This window comes from Boleophthalmus pectinirostris, unplaced genomic scaffold, assembly GCF_026225935.1.
Source record: "Boleophthalmus pectinirostris isolate CB_2022bp ecotype Guang Dong unplaced genomic scaffold, ASM2622593v1 HiC_scaffold_5, whole genome shotgun sequence".
Lineage (NCBI taxonomy): Eukaryota > Metazoa > Chordata > Actinopteri > Gobiiformes > Gobiidae > Boleophthalmus > Boleophthalmus pectinirostris.
In genome coordinates this window covers 28,094,116-28,117,568 of record NW_026571404.1, presented here as the reverse complement: position 1 = coordinate 28,117,568, position 23,453 = coordinate 28,094,116, and the positions used below count along the sequence as shown (strand labels likewise).

Here is a 23,453-nt window from a genome sequence, read left to right as displayed (position 1 = left end):
AAGGGGAAAAAAAAGTAAAAACTAAATAAAGTTTAAATAATACATTGCAAAAACATTTTAATTAAATACAATTAACTTCTGTGAGCACGTTCTTTTAGCATTTGACAGTTAAGTGCCTTTTTAAACTCAACACAACCAGATGTGTCTTAAAATTTTGAACCACTTTAAAGGCCAGGGTGACGAGAAAACGCTTCCTGTGAATCATGCATGAAATGAATCAATTTAACATCTCTCTCACCACAGTCAATTTCAGATGCTATTTTCGCACAAGAAGTCATTTTCATTCACATAATTGTTTCATGATTCTTTCCTGTTTATCTAACTCACGGATGTTTACTCCCTCCCATGTAGATTTGATGTACTTGTCATTCTCTCAACTGCGCTCCCACTGACTCTCTCTTCTGTGTCTCATGTTTTTGTATTTGTAGGAACCATGGGTCGGAACATGGACCGTATTGTAACCAGGGAATTCCCCAACTGTACCAATGTGTAAGACACTCACTGTACGCACTTCAAGTACAAAATGTTGTGTTTGAATTGTGATGAAAAAGAACATTGTCGACATTGTTATTTATGATTAATATTTATATAATTTATACATTTGATTGCATATATTACATGTATACTATCTACTTCGGAGTCAGGTTTTTGGCCACTACTTTATGGACGATGAATGTCATATACACTCAAATCTACAGCCGGTGGGTCCATGTTTGCCTCCAACTTTTACTGTGACAAATTTCTAGCTGTATTTTCTTGTTATGTTTTTAGACTTAACTTTTTTAACTTATGTTGCTGTTCAATTTAAAGAGGCGGTATTATGCTAAATTAAATACATTTTTCGGGCTTTCTACCATGTTATAATGTAGTTCCCTCGCTAAAAACACGCCTGAAGAGATTTTAGACATCATCCGTGCACATTTCTGTAATTTAGTGATCTCTCATGAGGTCTATTTGAACCCTTCTTATGCTTCTTAGCTGTAAGATTCTGTCCAATGACAAATCTCCATAAATATACAAAAATATGAAACAAAACTGTGCACAACAACTTCACAAACCTGATGTGACGTGCAGTAGTTTTATTAGCAGGATTGGGTTGTGATAGCGCTCTGTAGGGGGATTGACCTGCATAGAGAGCAAAGATGAAACTTATAAAACATGTTAATACGTTATTTTCGACTAATAGCATTTTCATAACAATAAAAGCCAACATAGTGATCTAAATATGTTATGTGTTAGGAGTTAATACCCCCTCTTTAAATTCAAATACATGATAAAATGGGATATCTGATAAACAATCTCTTATCAGTGTATAGTTTTATAGTATTTCAGATTTTTCTTCGGTTCACACGGTCCTAGCATTTTTGTCACTGGAGTTGTACATTTCTGCGCTTGTTATCTTGCCTTCTCAAATGCCGTACTGTAAATTGTCATTGTTATAGTTTAGACTGTCACGCATAGTCGATTACCAAATATTACCAAACATCCATATTTAAAAGAAGCCTGTGAAACGGTGATAGGCAAGGTCCTAACGCACAAACCACTTGGACACATGTGAGTCTATTTATATCACAAAAATAAGAGGAGAATTGTAATTAATAAGTCATTTCAGGCTTTAATTATCATTCTGTACGCTGAACGAAAAGGGATTTGTTAAATAGGCCATTCCAACTTCTGAACAAAAAGTTAAGCCGCTGGATAATACTGACATTCACTACCAGGCTCGGACCGGCAAGCTGTACTACCTGGGCCGGTCCACCTGAGACCACATTTGGGACGGTGCGGTGCCCCCTTTCCTCTCGGTCCTCAATTTCGACCGTCCTGATCTGATCCGCCCCCTCCCCCCCAGACCAGGGCCAAATTTTGTTCCCAGTCTGACCCTGTGGAAGTCAATTGATATTTTTTTTTGCTCAATCAAGATCTTATCTTTCTTAGCACGAATTAGAATTGGCTTTGTCCTACACCCTTGCTCCCATCCACTCCTCATCGAGCCTTTGAACTGCTCACTGCTGAGGAGCTCTGAACCATACTCCCCCCTCCTTGTTTGCCCATAGTCTCTCCCTCTATCCTCCAACCACCCCATCGCATACTTGCTCTCATTCTCTTCTCTTTTCGCAATTTAAGTTTAAGTTACATGCACCAGTAAGTTTTCAGGTGGGGGAGTCTGCCGCCTGTTCGTCACACAGTTTATCATATGTATCTTATTTCATTATAACCTGTTTATTGTTGCTTTTATTGCTTTGTCCAGACAAAGCATTAACATTTCCATAGACGAGCAGGTGGACCGTCTCTCCCTCAGAAAATCTGGTCTTTGAGAGGGGTGGGCCGGTCCAGAGGAAAAATGCCAGAGCCGAATTTTGTTCCCAGTCCGACCCTGTTCACTGCCCTGCGAAGAGAGGCCTCGTGGTGCTCACTAAGCTAATATAGCGCTATCAGTATCATCTCTTCTGACTGTTCATAAGGGAGATCTTGTAAGATACACTCTGAAAGACTGTCTCATATCGAGAATGTGAAGATTTGTACATAGGCCATCGCAGAATGTAAATCCAATAGATATCCTCATGTTCTCATTGTAAAGTAAGATCACTAAAGTGTATTCTTCAATTCTGTATGTCCTCTTTTTCACTAATTTTCTACAGTAGCATGCCCGACTATATGTGATGAGACTCTAGACTACTCGTAGACAGGGCACATGCTGTACATACCATGGTGGTTTTGAACACATTAAACCAATGATTAAAGAAACATCTAGTCTAGTTGTGCGGTTGCCTTCATCTGTGCATGCTCTATGATACTGTTCACTTTCTGTTGCTCAGACATCTGGACCACATTTCCTACTGTGAACAACTTCTTGCCATTTTGACAATGTTTAAAATAAATGTATTTTTATATTGAAACATGGTTTTATTCTATGTATTCAACATATACATTTAAAGCATGAAAAAGGAAAGTATGTGGCCTGTGGTCTTGGAGTCAAAGTTACAGTTATAACTGGGTTGTCAGTTTTTTTGTGTGGACAGGCCATGCCTCTTGTGAAAACTCAGAACCTCCAGAATTCACACTCTGAGCTGCAGAGGCTACACCATAGACTCTACATAGAAATAGACACATTTAACGAGCTAGCCGCCGCGTTCCAAATAGGAAGGACGCGTGCGGATTCTTCTGGCTCCTACTGGCCCTGGCTCCCATTGACTTACATTGGAATATTGTGGCTCCTCTCTCTGTAACTGCTGCAAGGATCCAATTTGGTTTTAAACTGTTCATGTTAACCTGCTCTACATGATCCTGGTGTTTTTGTTTTGCTATTTTGTCTGTCAAAAATCCTATTATACATAATATACAGCCTGGCTCCAAATTTACTCCTGTAACCACTAGCATTGTGAGCTTCATTTGAGTGGCACTGAACACTACGGGTGATGTCACACTCACTCAGTCCACTTCTTTATACAGTTTATGACCTGCACTAGCACCGATTCATGATTGCTACAAGTGCTGGGGTTTAGGTAGTGACAGATTCATATTAGAGAGACCAACTAGATTTCAGCATTGAAACTGGAAGCCCAAATGAGAGGCTCATTGTGCTTTCTGGATAATCATCTTGAGAGCCAAAATATCAAATGACACATAAACTACTTTGCCATCATGTCTATTGTTTTTGTAATTCAGTTAGAAATACATCAGCATTACAGTTATCAAGAAAAACTATATTTGATATGAACATCAAATAAATAAAAGCAATGTCGTACTTGGGAACACAGAAAAACATGACCTATGAAGTTTGATTTTTTATTTTTTTTCCCCTGCACTCTCTTAGGCTGATAATGGGATTTATAATGGGGGATGACGAAGCGAACTCTAAATCAATAACCTCAAAACAACTTACAATATTATCAGATGGTCCCATATTAGTTATTCTCTGATCTCGGTTATAATGTTGTTTCTCCATCGCAAACAGCTTTTGTGAGTTGTGTTTTGTTTCATTTACACATTTTTAACACACAAATCCTGCATATTTAGGATGAATTCTTCTTTCAAACAGAAAACACCCTGCTCCACCTTGCGATGCCATGTGGTAATATGTGCTCCACTGTGTTTTTAAACTCCATACACCTTCAATAGAATCATTTGAGTAAGTTCAGACCTGAACTAAAGGTAAAAGGAAGCTGTTAATTTGAAAATTACCACTACGTGACAAGGTGGAGCACAGCATTTTGAGTTTTGGAGACGTAGACAGACTAATAATAATACTCAAACATTTGTGAATGAACCAAAACACAACTCCAGGTATGTTTTTGGCGGAGGTAACAACATTCTAACATGGCTTAAAGCTCCCAAGAGTCAGTTTTGTGTAATAAACTTAAACTTTAGCTGCTAGTACTGTATATCGGACATAAACTTATGGAGTCACTTTAAAGCAGAATTGTCTATCACTTCATTTTCTCCTTAAAACATAAAACCAATTGGTGCCTTAGCCCAGTTCTCTTTCCTTTAACTATTGCCAGTGTCCTTGTGTGCGCACTGGTGTCTAATGGCAGTGTGAGTATGCCCCTCTCAGCACAGCTCTTTTAATGATCCCTCCGTGACTCTGAAGTCCACTTTAATGGGCACAAGTGTGATAACGGCTACGTGCACGGCCCACCTGACACTTACTGCTTCTCTGCTCACTTCAGTCCAATCGCTCCATCACTCCCTCACACGCCGAGCCCACACCGCACATGAATGGAGCCCACAGTGGAACAAGGCTATTCCCCTATTCTGACAGGGTTGTGTAAGAGAATAAGTGACACGTATGAACACGCTTTGAGAGAATTAGAATAGGGATGGTTATGGTTAGAGGGAGTAAAGTTTTCTAGTGTGTAAATGTATTCCAAATGTATGTCTTTAGCAAGTAGTACACTCATTTTCAACTAATTTTCCAGTCTAGGTTATACTGCTTCATCACAAACTTACCTGGAGCTGTGTTTTGTTTCATTCACACATTTAACTCAGAAATCCTGCATATTTAGGCTGTTTTTCTCTCCAACTAAAAACATTTTGTTCCACCTTGTGATGTGGAAATACAGGAAGTGCTCCGCTGTGTTTTTAAACTAAATAAAACTTCACTACTGGGCGGCAGGAGCTCAGTTGGTAGTGTTCGTCCACTGATCTGAAGGTTGGCCGTTCGAATCCCACTCTCGACATAAACATCGAGGGTTGTCTGGTCAGATCCCCCGACCCACAGGTTGGCTGAGATTCCAGCTCCCACAAAATAAATGCTGTTGTTGTGTCCTTCGGCAAAACACTTAACCCACCTTGCCCCTAGTGTCTGTGTACACTGGTGTGTGAATGGGTAAGTGGTTCCTTGTTGAAAAATGTGTACAAAAATGTGACCATTTAATAGAAATATTGGCAATTCCAGTGTTGAAATCATTCAAATCTCCCGTGAACTAAAGGTAAAAGGTAGTTGTTAACTTGAAAACTACGACTTCATGACATCACAAGGTGGAAACGAGCATTTTGAAAGTTGGAGATGTAGATAGGCGAATAATAAAGGTATTTTTTTGACGAGGTAGCAACATTCTAACACATCTTAAAGCTCACAAGAATTAAATTTGCAAAATACAGAACCATTAAAGGTGCATTATGTAACATTTGGAGCTTCGCCACATGCTTGCTTCCATGGAAATGTTATTATTTTGCTTAGAATGTTCCACATCATGCCATAAATATATCCATCCATTTATTCAGTTACAAATGTTTCTATTTCTTAAAACTTCTTTGAAAAACATGCATTCCTCCTGTGATGTGGTGTCTCATCTCAACAGATCTGACCTGTAACGTGACCCAGTAGCGCCACCTGCTTGTCTCCATGGTGATATGCCTCAGTTGTCCAGGTAGGATCCATAGCAAAACAAGGTTGAAATCTGAAGAAGCCGGCTGGACGGGTGGCAAAACATTCACTCGATAAACTTACATTCAAAATACATTTTCCTTGGAGATAAGACATAAGTTCAGTAATGCCATATGGTGGAACATTCATGGCGAAGCTGTGGAGACAAGCAGTGTCAAGCCCTTCATCAGAAAATGTTACACAATACACCTTTTAAGTTCACGGTGCACAATCCCGTGAGTCAGATTCATAACAAACAAACGCTAATTTCTGTAAACACCACAGTGACTGAACACACAACAGGCGCTAAACAGACTATATCAGTTCTTTTCGATTGAAAGGAAAAAGTCAATATCGTCACATGAAATAAAAATGAGCCTCAACAAAGAAGATTTTTAAATGGGCAAATAAAGACGCATTTACCAGCCACAATCAACCAAAACGCTCTCCATCAGTATTTCCCCTTTTTCTATCTGCCCCCTAGTGTTCAGAGACTGTCATTAGGATTTGATTATTTTTGGTTTCTGTATCATTTTGAGGGCGAGTTATTTTACTTCCATGAACACTTGGATGAATAAACATTTTGAAATGGCTAATTTAGAAGCACAGCTATTATTAAAACGACAACAACAAAGAGACGATTTGTGATATTGATTTCAGAATTGATCAAAATGAGTTGTGGCATTCTCGTCTGGCATCCAGAATACACATATATATATAATTATAAAATTTTACAAAGATGTGAGTCTGATCACTGGTAATCTTCTGTTTTAGATGGGTGTGATTGACAGGTGGGTTAGCCAAACAGGGACATGCATGCTCTGTCCTTATCAAAACAAATATGGCTATTTACGAGGAACAAATAAAGGGAAAAAATATCACAGAAACTGAAAAACATTTCTGCAGGAACAAAGAACGAAGCACTAAACTCTGTTAAAGGGGCCATATTACCATAGTTTATCGATCTGATCATGTGGTTTCCTCGCCACAAACATGCCTGGAGTTTAGTTTTGTTTTATTCACACGTTTAACAAACCGTTCTTTGCTCATACAGAAAACACTCTCTTCCACCTAGTGATGTCATGTAGTAATACAGGAAGTGCTCCATTGTGTTTTTAAACCCTTTAGACCAGGGGTGTCAAACTCAAATTCACAGAGGGCCAAAAATTACAAAAGTCGTGGGCCAAACTAAATATTTATTGAAAAATGTCAGCAACATCTCCATGTTTTCTCTTCTTTCGAGATATGTAATATTAAACCTTTTTTATTTAAATAAATATTTAAGAATAGTTTTGCTTAAACATTGAATCCAGAAGAAGCATAATATAAAATAACAACATTTTAAATAAATAATGTCTCTATAGTTTATCTGTATCCGGTGGGCAGCTATAATATATATTTGATGTGATCTCGCTGGTGAAATATAATTATATCGTGGGCCAAATTTGGCCCCCGGGCCTTTTTACATATCTGCTTTAGACCTGCACTAGAGCCATTTGGATGATTTCAGCCCTGGAATTGCCAGTCTCTACTGAAGAAAAGGTAATAGGAAGCTCTTAACTTGAAAATGACATATTTGTGACATCACAAGGTGGAACAGAGCATTTTGAGCTTTGGGGATTTAGACAGACTAATAAAGGATTACTCAGACATGTATGTTTTTGATGAGGTAACATTATAACAAGGCTTAAAGCTCATAAGAGTCAATTTTGTGTAATATATGACCTCTAACATTTGAGATAAGACAGAAACTAAACTAATACAATAATCTAATGAGCATGTGTGTTGAGGCAGGACAGTGGCTCTTTCTGCAGGAGACATGCACAGCAGAGTGTAAAGTGACGGGTGCAAGAGCGAGACAGACAGGTGGAAGAGAAGACGTGGAAGTTGAGGAAGATGCTTGTTTGATTGTGTTTTAAACAGTTATTTTGTGTTTCATACACACACCTTCCTCATGGAAAACACACAAAGAAATACATATGATGCAACTTTTAAGTTAAAGGCAGCTGATGTGGCTGTCGAAGGAAATCGAGCTGCCGCACATGAGCTCAGCAACAGGGAGTCAAAAGCTTTCAGAGGCGATAAAGGCAGATGGCCCAAACTTGAAACCATTCTTGAAGAAGGCATATAGATAGGTGTGGCCTATTTATGTACACTTTTTTTTCTTTTAAAATTGAGTTGATGTGGCGCTCAATAGTCTGGAAATTACGGTAAACTCAAACTGCGATAACGATTTCATTGATATATTGAGCAACCTTAATCTAAAAAGGAGCGTTGTTCATTCTTACAGTGTCAGTTGAACACAAACATTCAAGAACGTGCCAATGAAGAGACGACCACTGGGACAAACTACACTCTCGCTAATGACTCAAATCCATTGTTTTGCATGGCCGTCCATCTGCCTCCCATCACTCACACACCAATCTTCATGACCCAAACCTCCACAGGCGCCTCGGGAGCCTTTAACACGCGCAGTTTTCCTCCACTCCATATTAACTCCGCACCTTTTTCCTAACTGCTCTGGGACAGTCTACGGCGCAATCAAATCTAACTCTGACAATCAGTAATGGATGATTCAACGCCAAAGACAGCGTAATGTAGCACTCAATGAACGCAAACATAGCCATCAATTTCACAGGGGGCTAACGCAATATAGCTGTGGGTTAGTGTTGGGGGATATTTTTCATTCAAGGTGCTATGCGCAGCCACTCGGGGAAAATCTGCCTTGATTGTGGCGTGGCGTGTTGTGTGTTGATTTCCTGGAGAGGGGATAATTAATTTGTCGCGCGGTGGGAGATAGAAAAAGACTAGCCCATTAGAATCACTCCAGGCTACTTCATTGTCCCTCCAATAGGTCCCTTAAATGGCTGTGGTGGAGCTTGGGGCGAGCTCGTGCTGCCTTCATGTGGTGTGGGACAGGTAGGAAAAGCTAACACCTGTTTAGAAATAATGTTTTTTGGGGGGTTTAGGGGACAGACTGACATTAAAAAGCTCATATTATTTTGTGATCTATGTTGTAATGCTGTTTACGCATCAAAAACATATCTGGAGTTTTTTAATTTATGTATTTATTTTTTGCTTCACTGAAACATGTTAAACGCAATAATCCTTTTCTCAAATGAAAACACTCCACCTTGTGATGTCATGTTGTAACACAGGATGTGCTCCACTGTGTTTTTAAAGGTCTTATATTACATAAAATTGACTCATGTGAGATTTTAGCCATATTATAATGTTGTTACCTCCTCAAAAACAAACCTGGAGTTGTGTTTAGTTTTATTCACACATGTTTAAATGTTTCTGATGAGGAAACATCATTATAACATAGATCAGAAAATAGCGTAATATGGGCCCTTTAAACTTCACTTTGTGGAAACCGTCTGACCTTGCAGCATTAGGATTCATTCACTTGATGGTAGGCGAAGTTTGTATTTGACAAAGGAAGGAGGATAGCGTATGTAGTCTCCTATCTCAACTCGGGTTGGTTCAGCCCTTTGCTAATTGGCCAATGTGCAGTCTACAACTTCCGGGGTTCTTACAAACCATCTAGTGTATTCCAATTCCTGACCTAGTTGCTGGATAGAAATTAAATTGAGCGGAGGCACAAGATGGCACCAGCCTGGCTACCTTTAAACACCTTCACTAGAATCATTCGGATGATTCAACTCTGGGTATGTTTTTGACGCGGTATCAGCATTATAACATGGTTTAAAGCCCACAAGAATACATTTTGTGTAATATAAAACCTTTAAAATGTACTTCTATTAATAAAATTGTGTATTTTTAAAGGGTAAGTGTGTGGATTTTGCATATACTGTGTTCTTACAGCGTCACATGACATGCTTATATAGAAGGTATTTGGTAATAGTTCATTTGCAGATGGAAAAAGAGAATATAAGAGTTGGTTCCGAGGGTCAGAAAAGTGATTAACTGGCCATTGTCAAGGATTTAGCCCGTTTCAGATCTAAAGCAGCCAAGAGAAGAGGCTTTCACGTCCCTAACTCCTGACAGTAATACGCTATATGAAAGAATTAATTTTCCAGGATTACTTTATATGACCATAAAAATTTAAATAGCTAAAGATAATGATGTGTATTATATGCAGAGTTAATGTGTAGCCATTACTCCACAACTACTGCAGCCTCAAAAGGTCAGAACTCAAATTTAACATTCCACAGGGTTTACAGAGGGCATCCACGTAATGTTCCTAAGTCTTCAGCTGGATATGAAGTTAATATGGCATTTTATACTTTATCATCGTTGTAAAATAAAACTGTTTTAAAGCGGAAGTGTCTTCGTTTAGTAGAATGCCTATATACAAAGATGTTGTTGCAAGCAAAATATGTAAAATTACTATAATAAAAAAGTTATTTTCTGTTTATACATACCTCCAATTTTTGAGTGTGCATTTTTGCTTTTATGATCCCCTTTATGACTAGAATGATGTATATTATTACATTACTGTAATATTATATGATATTGTTGAATAGTGATACTTACTGGATATACTGTTTTTTTTTATTTAATTATCACAATTATAATACCCATTTCCTCTGAGCAAGGGTGATCAAACCTATCGAAAAAATAGACACTAATCGATACTAAAACTACATATTCATTTGAAGTATCGATGCTAAAACAATCACATTCACAGGATAGAAATGAATCTTTCCTGAATAGCTTTAGAATGATCTTGAACTGTATCAGAACAAGTATAAGAGCACCTAGACTGGTACACACCCATGGACCACTGTGAAACCTACCTGGACCACTGAGCAATTACACAAATATAAGATCACACGGTAATATAAAAGAAAGTATGATTTAATGTTGAAAATTCTACCGTTTAAATAAAGAATGTTTTTTTTATTATTATCATCATTGTACCAGAATTGGTATTGAACATCAAGTCTATTCCTTAGTATCAAAATCCTAACCCGAATCTGAAATGTGAGTATCGTGACAATACTTTGAGCACAAAACAATAAATTAAATGTATTGACTTACCCTTTGAGTCTGCCGAAGGTTAAAGGGTCACACTACTAATCTATGTTTTAATGTTGTTTCATCATCACAAATATACCTGGAGTTGTGTTTTGTTTCATTTACACACATTTAACACACACCCTGAATATTTAGGCTGAGTCCTTCTGGAACACTCTTCCACCTTGTACAACACAAGAAGTGCTACATTGTGTTTTTAAACTCCATACACCTTCACTTGAATCATTCAGATGATTTCAGCCCAGGAATTGCCAATCTCTACTGAACTAAAGTAAGTAAGTAAGTTTTATTTAAATAGCGCTTTTCACAGACACGTCACAAAGACGGTTTACAGAGTATTATTCATTCACTCCCTACCTGGTGGTGGTAAGATACTATTGTAGCCACAGTTGCCCTGGGACAGACTGACTGAAATGCAGCTGCCACACCAGCCAGCGCCAACAGTCCCCTCTGACCACCACCATCACTCATGCACATACCACTTTCATAGTAGGCAATGTGGGTGAAATGTCTTGCCTAAAGAAACAACAACAGTTTCTGCAACTGATGCCCCACTGTGGCAACTGATTTTCCCAGCAGTCTCCCATCCAAGTAGTACCCAGGCTTAGCCTTGCTTAGCTTCTGGGATCTGATGGGATCAGACTTTGACAAGCCAATATGGCCACACTAAGAGTAAATGTAGCTGTTCACTTGAAAACTACATCTTCATTTTGAGCATTTAGCTTTGGAGATGTAGACAGACTAAAAATAAAGGGTTACTCAAACATGTATGAATGACACAAAACACAACTCCAGGCAAGTTTTGAAATAACAACATTCTAATAGGGCTTAAAGATCACAAGAATCAATTTAGCATAATATATAGAACCTTTAAAGAAGACTCAGAATCCATCTCATATAGTAAAAACACGTCAACAAAAACGCACACTGGTGATCAGAGGAAAACCTATCGACTTATGTGGATTCAATATTTGGATTCTTTTTTCTGAGCACGGGAATAGCAGGTGGTTAGAAGGCCTAGTTAGTCAGTAGATCTAAAGCACCGCGTAAGCACCGGTCTCAAAGTCAAAGTCAAACTTGTGCGTGGCCTTCACTCCTGGACTTTTTGTGGCTTTGACGGGCGCGCTCTGAGGTGAAGCCCCCTTTTAATGAACTGTTCTGATTGACAACATCAAAGGTCAAACACCAACTAAAAGCCCCAATCAACGCCATTGATTTTCTCAGCCGATCAAAGACTTTCTCAGATGCGCACGCCATCAACCATTCACGCTGCGTCCACTTTGCTGTTTTATTTCTGCAACCATGGTTACTCCTGCTGGGGTTTAGAAAAACACCATTGAAAACAACCCAGTAATAATCACATCACATGTAATAAACGAGCTTTCCAGTCTCTTCTTGAGCAGTGGGAAAAAAACACAACATAGCGGGTTGACAATTTTTACAATTTTATCCTAATTGGCAGTTTAAAAAATGACAAAAATTTCCCATGCAAATGTGTTCACAGTCGTATTCACAGGTCCGACCACTGGCCCAAAATGTGTTAACAATGGGATGTAACAAGCTTCATTTGAGTCTGCCTATAACAATACCAGTTTATTTAGCCCACATTGAAAGAGGGAGAGGAAGGGGGGAGTCCATTTGTCTTTCTGACGCATGATGCTGACAGCACTTAAAAGGTGGAAAAAATTTGATGAAGAGGAGTTGGAGTAGTTATCCCAAAGAGACATCGTTGGACCAGAGCAGCGTGCGGAGGCTGGCTGTTGACAACACAAATATGTCTTCTCTCTATCTGTGTCCCTGGGAGCTACAGGAAATCCACAGTCTCGTGTCCACGGTCCTCCGAGGGACAAACTAGAGCAAGCCCAGGATCACGAGCGATGCTTCATTACTGTAAGAAGTAGACACGTGCCATGTTTAGATGCTGCTGGTTCGGATATGTCAGTCCACATAGAGAAAAAATGGAGGAGAGGTTTCAGTGAGGCTGTAGTCCAGAGGTTTTCAAAAGGCCTGTACCTGATTTTAATTCATTCTTGTCAAGATAAATATGTTTTACATCATTTACTGTAATGAGAAAGATGCTAAATAAGTAACAATAGACTGTGAATTATAATCTATTTTATATTGCAGAAGCTCCTTATTGATACTTTGCAATGATATCACACTGAGGGTGTGTATTGGCAGAATGTTGATCAATTACCATGGAGATACAATGTACACATTAGGAAACACTGCCAAATAAGATTTAAGATCGCACAAAATTTATTTAAACAGTTATCAGTCCTGTTTAGGAGTGTGATTTTCAACAAAAAAAGGTGAGAATAACTGAAAAACTATTACAGTCACTAACTAATGTGACTGTGTTATTTGAGAAGGACTTATTTAACAGCACACATCAGCTCACCTATAGTAGTCAGTTTGAATCTAAATTAGTTTGTTATGGTCACATTGTATTAAAATAAAGCTCAAATTAAAATCTAACATGCCTCAGATAAAGCAGTGCTTAACGTTAGCATTAAACCCCAGAGAATGTTGATGACATCCGCAGCAAAGTATCAATGACGATCACCTCTTTGGTCAAGTCAATACATTGCTGCAAAGACTCATTGCAAACCAACTGCATGATAGATTTTCAGGCAGTTGTTTCTGTGTCATGGTACAATATCACAGCGTCCGAAAGAATTTAGTGGGCAGGGCTAAAAGTTCAAACTAAAACATGTTCCTGATTCATTTTAAAATCCGGTACAGGCGCTTTAAGGCTTTCACAGTGAACAACACAAAATACAACAGTGACAATAACAATGGATGTTGCTTTTATGTGGTACTATAAACTGGAAACTGTATCATTAACACAGAAAGGAAATGGTTGTTTATTCATTACATTTACTTAGTGCATAAATATGGGCAGACAATATCTGCTGTGAAGCTAAAACAGGTCTACAAGGGTTGACAACATTTATACACAAAATAATTACATACATTTAAATGAGAACACCTTCATAGATGTTTGTGCCAAGCTGAAATAAATAAGTCAATAAATAATAAAAATGCAACAATAAAATATACAAAAATTCTTTAAAATTGATAGGAAAGGAAAAAAAAATATTGTCAGTTGAAGCTAAATTCAAATTATCATTATCATGTTTTGTTTGTGATTCAAAACAGCAACAAGTCAGATTCTAAAACGGAAAGTACATACATAAAATTACAAAAATAGTAGTATGACTTTCACAACTTAAAGTACCTACCAAAGTACCACATGAATGCAACATGAAGTAAATATTTGCAGACAAGGCTGTAATCATTATACACAGATGAGATGCTGAAGTGTGCATTTAGTGTAGAGGAGCCATCAATCTTTCAGGGCATTTTTGACCATATCATAGACTACAAAAACTTGGACTCAGGGAGTGTGACGCCACCCATAGCGTTCGGTCCCAGTCAAATGAAGCTCACCAAGGCTAAGAGTTATAGAAGCAGAGTTCCATATTAGGAATAACAATTGATTTACGGACAAAACAGCGAAATAAAAATTGGAATCATGTAGAGCGGGTTAATATGAACATTTTAAGATCAAAATGAGAAGCCTGATAGTGGCAGTTATGGAGAGATGGATGATGTTTTTTCAATACAAAGTGAACTGGAGCCAGATTTTCTCACTTCCTTTTTGGAACATTGAAGCATTATACAATTATCTAAACTTTAAAGGTACACTATGTTACTTTTCTGTTGAATGACTACTCTCTACTCTCAACTGCTTTGCTAAAACATTCCAGTTTGGCACAGATAACCCTTCAACATGTCACACGTAATATCTGTGAAGAAGCAACCCAGCACACGATAGCAAAGCATGTTTTTCAAGGTATTTTTTTAGCAATTACTACTAACACCTGTAACTGAATAAATGCAAAATAGATAACAATCTCCACCAGAAAAGTTACATACTGCACCTCTGGATTCTTGCAAGCTTTAAGTTATGTTAGAATGCTGTTACCTCATCAAAAATATACCTGAAGTTATCCATCCTGTGATGTCATGAAGCTGTACTTTTCAAATTAACAGTTACTTTTTACATTAAGGCCCCGTCCACACTAGTACGTATTTGAATCGTTTTCGTTGTGGATGCAGTGTTCGTCCACACTAATCCGATAGAAAATGGCTCCAGAGACAGAATGATCTGGTACCGCCAGCTTCCACGAATTCATCTGAGTACAGATCTGATCCGGCACTGTGTGGACGCCTGAAAACGTTGATACGCTGATGTAATTCTATGTACCGTGAAGTAGCTATTTCACCGCCAAAACGCTAAGAGGCTAGAATATATTAATATATATGGTCTATGCGTACGACCTGCAGATGTATAATCTCTGAGAAGTTTCACCTGAATCATCTCCAATGCGATAGAAGCACAGAACAGACTCACCATTAGTAGAACATCCCTCTGTCACAGAAAGAACACATATAATCCACTGAGTCGTGTCCTTTACTCTGACAGAAGCTGAACCACATCAGCGCACAATAGCGAGCTGTTTTGAGCGCTCAGTTTATGCTAATTAGCCATGTGGTTTTAAGTTTCGTTTCTGTAAAATGTAAACAAATATGCTCAAAGCTGTGTGGATAAGGAAGGCTTGCGGACACAGAATCTGGACGCAGATCGTTTCCGATACAGTGATACGGTGATACGCGGATTCTTTTCAGTGTAAACGGGGTCGTAGTTCACTAGAGATGGGAAATTCCAGAGCTGACATCATCCAAATGATTCTACCGAGGACACCCTCAGTGAGCGCTTCATGTATTACCACATTACATCACAAGGTGGAACAAAGTTTGAGAGAAGAACTCCGGCTAAATATGCAGGATTTGTGAGTTAAACGTGTGTGAATGAAACAAAACACAACTCATGTATGTTTGTGGTGAGGAAACAACATTATAACATAGATCAGCTTCTTAATGATTTCTATATTTCACTCAAAACTTTGTATTTAATGAAAAAGAAAGAAAATAAACATAACAGGACAAAACTCAATCAGCGGTTGTACAAATAGAGCTACACATTTAAACTGACATCCATTTGTTTTACTTGGACCCCAGCCTTGTCTGCAAATCGTCTCTACCTGAAATAACACAGGCATAAAGACTTCCCAGCTCCCCCCTGCTACACAGCACGCTTTCCATCAACCTTAGCTGCTACTTTCTCTCTTTCTCTGCTGCAAACCAACTAATTTAATTCACAACAATACATTCAAATTTACTGGAGAAACTGTACAACGGTTGCTCCCAGCGATAAAAAAAAAAAAAAGTTAAAAAAGTCAGATGGATTCCTGAAGCTAGAAAAAAATATTGTAGGCAGAAAGTAGTAGATATATGCATGTATTTTTGACAGATATGAAGGGGAGTTTTGCAATAGACTGACTTATTTGGGTCTCCTTAAAACAAGAGGGATTGCTGCTAGTAGTGCTGCTCCGGCCTATTGAAAGTCTATCTTCTTCAATCATCAGCTGGGCTTTGTTATGACATATATAACATCGGAGGAGGTGGGGGGAGGGACACTACTTGATGGAATACACAGATGTGGGACTAGGGGGCCTTCTTCATCTCGTGGATATTGCGAGCTTTCATTTGATGAGGATGGGGAGATAAGATTTAGTGATTGTACAAGGCTTAATGAATCCGCGCGCCCCTCACTGTCTCTGCTGTAACTGTGATAAGACACTTCTACATAGTTTAACAAAGTAAATGGCACAACACAAGAGAAAAAAGGAGCCAACAGCACTGTGCAAAAGTTTAAGGGAGGTGGTGAGAAAAAACATGCTATAAGATCACTTTAGATTTACTCTTTATAGGTCCTATATTACACAAAATTGAATCTTGTGAGTTTTATATTCATGTTATAATGGTGTTATCTCCTCAAAAACCTGGGGTAGTGTTTTGTTTCATTTACATGTTTCCTCCAAAGTTCAAAATGCTCTGTTCCACCTTGTGATGTCATGTTTTGGTAGTTTTCATGTTGACAGCTACATTTTGCTTTTAGTTCAGTAGAGATTGGCATTTCCAGGTCTGAAATCAATTCAAATGATTCTAGTGAAGGTGTCTGGAGTTTCAAAACTCAACAGTGGAGCACTTCCTGTATTACAACATGACATCATGAGGTGAAACAGAGTGTTTTCCATTTGAGAGAAGAACTCAGCCTAAATCTGCAGGGTTTGTGAGCTAAACATGTGTGAATGACACATTATAACATTATAACATAAATCAGTAAACAGCCTAATGTGGGCCCTTTAAAGATGCACTATGTAACTCCTCTGGGGGAGGGTCTGTCACATGCTATTGCTTTGCCTTGAATGTTCCACAGTATGGCATTAAATCTTGTAAAATAGGGTCTACTTCCAAGAAGACAATACAGTGATGCTACTAAGTCAAGTTACAGGTCAAATCAGTGGAAGAGGCGAGTCCACATATATGTTGAATACAGGGTATTTTAAAGCAAAAAAAAACAACACACCTGCAGTTGGACAAATACAAGATAGATATGTTTTAAGTCAGACTGTGGAACATTTAAAGAAAATTAATGATAACTCCATGGAGACAAGATAGATTTATAATGAAATTCTACATACATTCAAGGGCGCTAAGGTGTCTGCTTAGGAACAACAAATAAATGTAATAGACAGAGCAGGATTTGAACTGGCAACCTTTTGGTATACTAGTTTGACCTTCTGGGGCGCTACTGAAAAAGCATCATATAATGTATTTTAGTACACATTTTATGTTATACGCTTTTGTACATAGTCTTTTTATAAACCTCCCAAAGACTTTTGCACAGAATTCTTTTCACAGACATTATTCAACATCTGCACTGCTGGATATTTTTACATTAAAGCAACACAGCCAAAACTAGCTGAGACAAATGACCTCAACCCCTGTCCATTAAGAATGTACATTATTTACATAAAAAGATCAAGCGTCCTTGCAAAAATACAAGTATTTCCAGTCAAAAAGTGTTCCAGTTTTTGTCCCCCTCCAGAAGCGAGTATAAATCTGTACAGTGTCCTCGGAGGGATTAGGCAGCACAGTGCGAGCTGGTCCGTCCATGCATGGGCACAAAACACCAGAGACTGTTCATTGTGACCGTGGATTCATAGGCTTCTGGAAGTAACTGCCAAAGAAGATGTATTGCTTTGGAGGCGGTCATACACTCTCACCATTAAAACACATGGGGTGCTTCATCAGGGAGTTTGATGTCTGCGTGAGATGGCAGGTAGCCTGGCAGGGGACAAGGCACAGGGACACACACACACACAGTTTTATGCAGCCATATGCATAAGAGTGTATTTTGTACAAACACATTTGTCTTGGATGGGTCGATTGTTTAGCCGCTGCTGGAGGTAAATCAACTGGAACCGTGCAGATATTTCTTGATGAAAATGCTTTCACCACTCTGCCTTCCTTCCTGATGCACTAATTATTTTATTGGGTCAAATAATTCACACCGACATTCGCCTTACTTTGCACTTGATTGTGTTTTACTCACACATGAATACTAATGCAGCACAGTCTCAAACACAGACTGGTATAACCCTGCACTGGGAAACTTGTGAAGGAAGGAGACATTTGTGAACATGTCCAATTATTGCCACTATATGGCTGGAAAAAACAGCTAAAATTGATAAAACCAAATGGTCTCCAACTGTAGCTTATTTCTGTGTAGTGTGGCTAGTCAAACAACTTTCTCAGTTCTACAGAGAAAATAGTCTGACACTGCTTGATTTGAGTATAACTTCAAAGTGGGACTAGTAGACTTTTTTTCTAAATCCACATAGGAAAAGCATGTGTGTCTAAGAGCTGTCAGCTGATGAGGTAGCCTCTTCAGGTTATCAAGAATTTGTCCCCTAGCTCCGATTGGTTCTTTTAAGAATGCACCTGAGGAAATCAAACTTCAATTGTGCAATAACAGAGGGATGTTCTCACACACTGACTTTACTTTGTTTTCTTACATTTTAAAGTTTGTTTGATTTACATGTTTGGTATACCTTTTCCTGTGCTGAATCTTCATTTTAGACTTGCTGTCATGACTTCTGCAGTAACTTTTTATTGCTATATTAAATGGCCACTTCATCCCAATTAAAAGAGGACTTCTCTACCTCTAGCTGGCCTAATTGTTGAGTTTGGTTCTATGTGCGGAGGGTTTGAGATACTGGTCTAACGTTTGTGCCTGAGCAGATTTAATTGGAACTACTTTTAGAAGATGAAATAGTCCCTGTAAAAGCTACTGACAGTGTGTCAGAGCTTGGCGAGCGGAGAGAACAGGAACAGTGGTTCAGGAAAGGACGCCGCTCGCTGTTAAACACATTTGAAAAGTGTGACAAATACCAAACAAAAAGTTTTCACCTCACCGGTAACACAGTAACAATGAATAGTTCTATGAATATCTGAAGGTACACGAGTAAGAGTGCATTCTAGTGTGCACCAAACAGCATTCTGGGTTTTCAGGCTACAGATTATTCAACACCTAAAAGTACGATTTGAAGTACTGCAGAACCAAACTAACATAATACACATAACATAATAACTAAAACGTAAAAATTGTCTTTAAAATTGTGTATAGCAATTAGTATTGTTCCAATTTTTTTTGTATTTGATCTGATATTGATACTTGGCCTCAGGTTATTTGCGATACAGATACAAATCCGATACAGCATAGTGTGAAGAAGTGAGAAGAAGCAATTACATCCTGTCATTACACAAGGGCAAAAAATAAATAACTAGTTAAAGCTTATCTCTAAAGAAAATCAACAAGAATAACACTCTGGGCATTAGCGAGAGCATTAACCACAGACATCAATAGAGGCCATGCTCGCTTCAGTGGGTCCTCATTCATGGTCCTCATTTAGGTGGTATCGGATCAGGTGACTTGATACGATACCTAAAAAAAATTGCGGTATAGGAAGTTTTTGCAAATACCAGTATCAGTATCGGAACAACCCTAAAAAGACGAGTAATATTTTCAGAAGCAGAGATGAGCTTGTGGCCAACTTACCTGGATCTGTGTATTTCAGCTAAATATTAGTTTCCAACGGCCCTGGAGCTGGAGTGGTGCTGAAGTTTTCAAGCTAATATATAAATGTACTGTTGGGGCAGTATGCACTTATGTGAGTTCAGCCAAGTCTATTTGTGCAATTCTGTTTAAAGGTGCACTATGTAACTTTTTGGTTGGGGGTCCGTCACCTGCTTGTTTCTATGTGTGGTGGACACCTCTACCACCACCCAACTTTCATTTATTTCATTTCATTTACATTAAGTCAATTACAGCACATAATTTAATTCCTTTATTTAGACTTATATTCTAATTTGGGTGTACACATTTTAGTATAAGTCTGAATTATTTATTTACTTACACTTGTTCTTTTGTTTGTTTGAGCAGCCAGACAGGGGACCCTCGGGAGAGACCATCCATGAATCAACAAAGGGGGGAGCACTATTTAGCTAGTTTTAGTAAGTTCGTTTGTCTAGTTCGTTTTAAGGTCACTTTATTATCACTTATTATTTTCTGTATTATACTTATTTCCCTTCTTGTTATTTTGATTAAGTTAGTAGTTTTCATTAATTATTTACTGTAGTTTTCCCCGCTTGTTTTAGTTTTAGCTGGTCGTCATGAATTAAATTTAAACACCCTTGTTCCTTTGTCGGGTCGGGTTAGTTTTGTTGTGTTCAGTTTGATTTAAGTTTCCCAAGTTGAGCCCGGCTTTTTGTTAATGATTTACCTCATTTGAGCCTTTGTTAAATTTCATCTTTTTTTGACTTTATTAAATTTAAACTTATTTTTATACCTTGTCTTTGCCTTTCTGTTTGGTCCACTACACTATGGATATGTCACCGCTCCGCTTGGAATGTTCCACGGTATGACATTAAACAGCTCTGCCTTACATTTATCCAATTACAAGTGGGTTTACAGCTCAAAAACACCTAGAAAAACAGGCATTCTGACTGTGAGCGGGGTTGCCTCTCCACAGATCTGACCTGTACCTTGATCCGGTTTGATCTCCATGAAGATAGAAAGGTTTTATACCATACTGTGAAACATTCCAGACAAAGCAATAACATCTTCACCAGTAAAGTTCACACAATGCACCTTTAAATAAGATTCATTCACACCCCCAAACTAGTAATGCGCTACACTCCTCTTCTTATCTTTCTCACTATAACATACTTCTTAATTGGCTCTCCAAAGGGACACCAATATTTATACAATGTCTTATTTACAATACACCTCGACCTGAAGCCATCAACAATGCAGAGGAGCTTGGGAGCGCTGACCGTAAAACAGACAATAAACTATGCTAATATATGCACAGGGGGTCAGCAGAACACAACATTTTTAAAAGACTATAAAGTTTTATCTAGTGAAAATCAATGGGCATTCCCGATCTGTTGGGCTGTATCACACTGTGTGGCAATAATACATTTTTGGATAGCACTAACTAAGAAATATAGGCGTATTATTATAGATCTGATTTATTATAGTTATGAAATGGCAAATACAACTGCAAAATAAACTTCCTTACTAAGATTTTTGTTGTTTGTAAACCCACTCATATCCTATTTTTACAATCTAAATTTATGTAACAAGACAGCTACACAGAGATTTTTGTGTCTGCGAGTAATGCAAAACTACAAGCTAAATTGTAACCCGGATTTGTTTTTGAACTTCGATTTTGTTTAGAAATTAATGTTGTTCTGATACCACTTTTTTGGTTATGATCTGATACTGATAATTGGTCTCAGTGTATTTGCGATACCTGATACCGATATGATACCTGTTCGATGCCACATAATGTGAAGAAGTGGGCTAAGGCTACTACAAAAAATAACTAGTAAAAAGCTATCTCAAAAAGATAGAGTACACATATCCTATTTTTACAATAAAAAAAATTGAACAAGATAGCTACAAAGAGAATTATGTTTATAGTTTTTTTTTTGTGAGTAATACAAAACTACAGGCTAAATTGTAACTCAGATTTATTTGTGAGCCAACGTGAAATTTTGTATAGTAATTAGTGTTGTTCCGATACAATTTTTTCTAATACTGATACTTGGTCTCAGTGTATTTGTGATACCGATAATGCATAACGTGAAGAAGTACACTAAGCGGAAGCAAAAAATTACCCAGCAGAAGGCTATCTCAAAGAGAATAACGCTCTGGGTGTACTCATATCCTATTTTTACAATCAAAATTTATGTAACAGACAGAAGATAGCTACACAGAGAATTATGTTTTGTTTTTGCTTTTTTAGTGAGTAATACAAAACTATGGGCTAAATTGTAACTCGGATTTATTTGTGTGCACGCTGAAAACATCTCTAGTGAACAGTGGGAAAAGTCTATGGCGCCCTGAGGAAGCCGCGGACATGACAGTACCTCTGCTTTTGGAGTCTAAGTGAACATCCACACGGTCCAGCGGGGTCAGCTTGTCTCCCTGCGGGTCTGGCTCTGCTATGGAGGTCACAGTCGGGATGACCTCTTGTTCTTTGTCTGGCTGCTCTGCTGTGTAAGTGTTGATGCCTGGGATCTTCCTGTAGGGTACACAAGGGGAACGGAGAAAAAAAATAAAAATAAAAAGGTTGCTTGCTAATACTTTTGAAAACAGTTATTTATATCCAACTAGCTGCCAGAGATAGAAAGCAACTGATTAAACTGAATACTGATGAAAAGTATGCCTGTTACAATAATTACTATATGAATTTATCGTTCAATATATGAAAGCTGGAACCATATTTTTAGGGGGTTATATTTTCTTTGCACTACGGAGCTGGTTATTTTTTATCTTTATGATGAGATTTGAGCTATAAAAGGTTGAATTAATAACTTTTATCATTACAGATGCAAACTAAGTACTAAAATGTTTCATCTTCTATTTATTTTATACAGCTCATGATTTTTTAACAATATTATACATTTAGAGTAGTTTTTGTGGTTTAAACCTGCTTTTGGGTTATAGTGTCAGGGTCATAAATTAGTAAAATCAATATTATCATTTATCATCTATACAGTACTACAGCAATATATCACGCTTCTAAATTTGTTATTGTCATTTTGATGTGTAGTAATTAGTTCTACCTAGATAAAATTGTGGTTGCAGTATTTGGACTTCTAATAGAGTACAGTACATAACCATGTATCTGTACTTTTACAACTTTTCAGTACTGTAGCTGCTAATTTGCATACTTGTACACTGATTAAAGTTAAAGTTAGTATTTTTTCAGCTCTTACTAAGGGGCCCATGTAGTGTTATTTTCTGATCTGTGTTATAATGTTGTTTCCTCGTCAAAACAGACCTGGAGTTGTGTTTTTTTTGTGTTCTTCTCTCAAACAGAAAATGCTCTGTTTTACCTTGTAATCTCATGTGATAATACAGGAAGGTCTTCACTGTGTTTTTAAACTCCATACTCCACACCTTGTCTACAGTTAGACAGTGCTGGAATCGCCACTCAGTACTGAACAAGAAGGTAAAAGGTAGCTGTTAACTTGAAAAGTACTGCTTCATGACATCACAAGGTGGAACAGAGCATTTTCAGCTTTGGAGATG

General features: G+C 38.0%; 2 protein-coding genes across 2 annotated transcripts in view; one reads left to right on the top strand and one right to left on the bottom strand.

The window, feature by feature from the left end:
- The window catches only part of sorcs3b (sortilin related VPS10 domain containing receptor 3b), a 144,983-nt gene extending 144,490 nt beyond the window's left edge, over nt 1-493 (top strand). The window contains exon 28 of the mRNA XM_055162445.1: nt 429-493. Coding sequence (XP_055018420.1) covers nt 429-493 — 65 coding nt within the window. The remainder of the gene's footprint in view (nt 1-428) is intronic.
- Nucleotides 494-16,337: 15,844 nt separating this feature from the next.
- The window catches only part of LOC110156979 (VPS10 domain-containing receptor SorCS1-like), a 109,150-nt gene continuing 102,034 nt past the window's right edge, over nt 16,338-23,453 (bottom strand). Inside the window, 2 exon segments of the mRNA XM_055162627.1 lie at nt 16,338-18,133; nt 22,286-22,440. Coding sequence (XP_055018602.1) covers nt 18,075-18,133; nt 22,286-22,440 — 214 coding nt within the window. The 3' untranslated portion in view covers nt 16,338-18,074.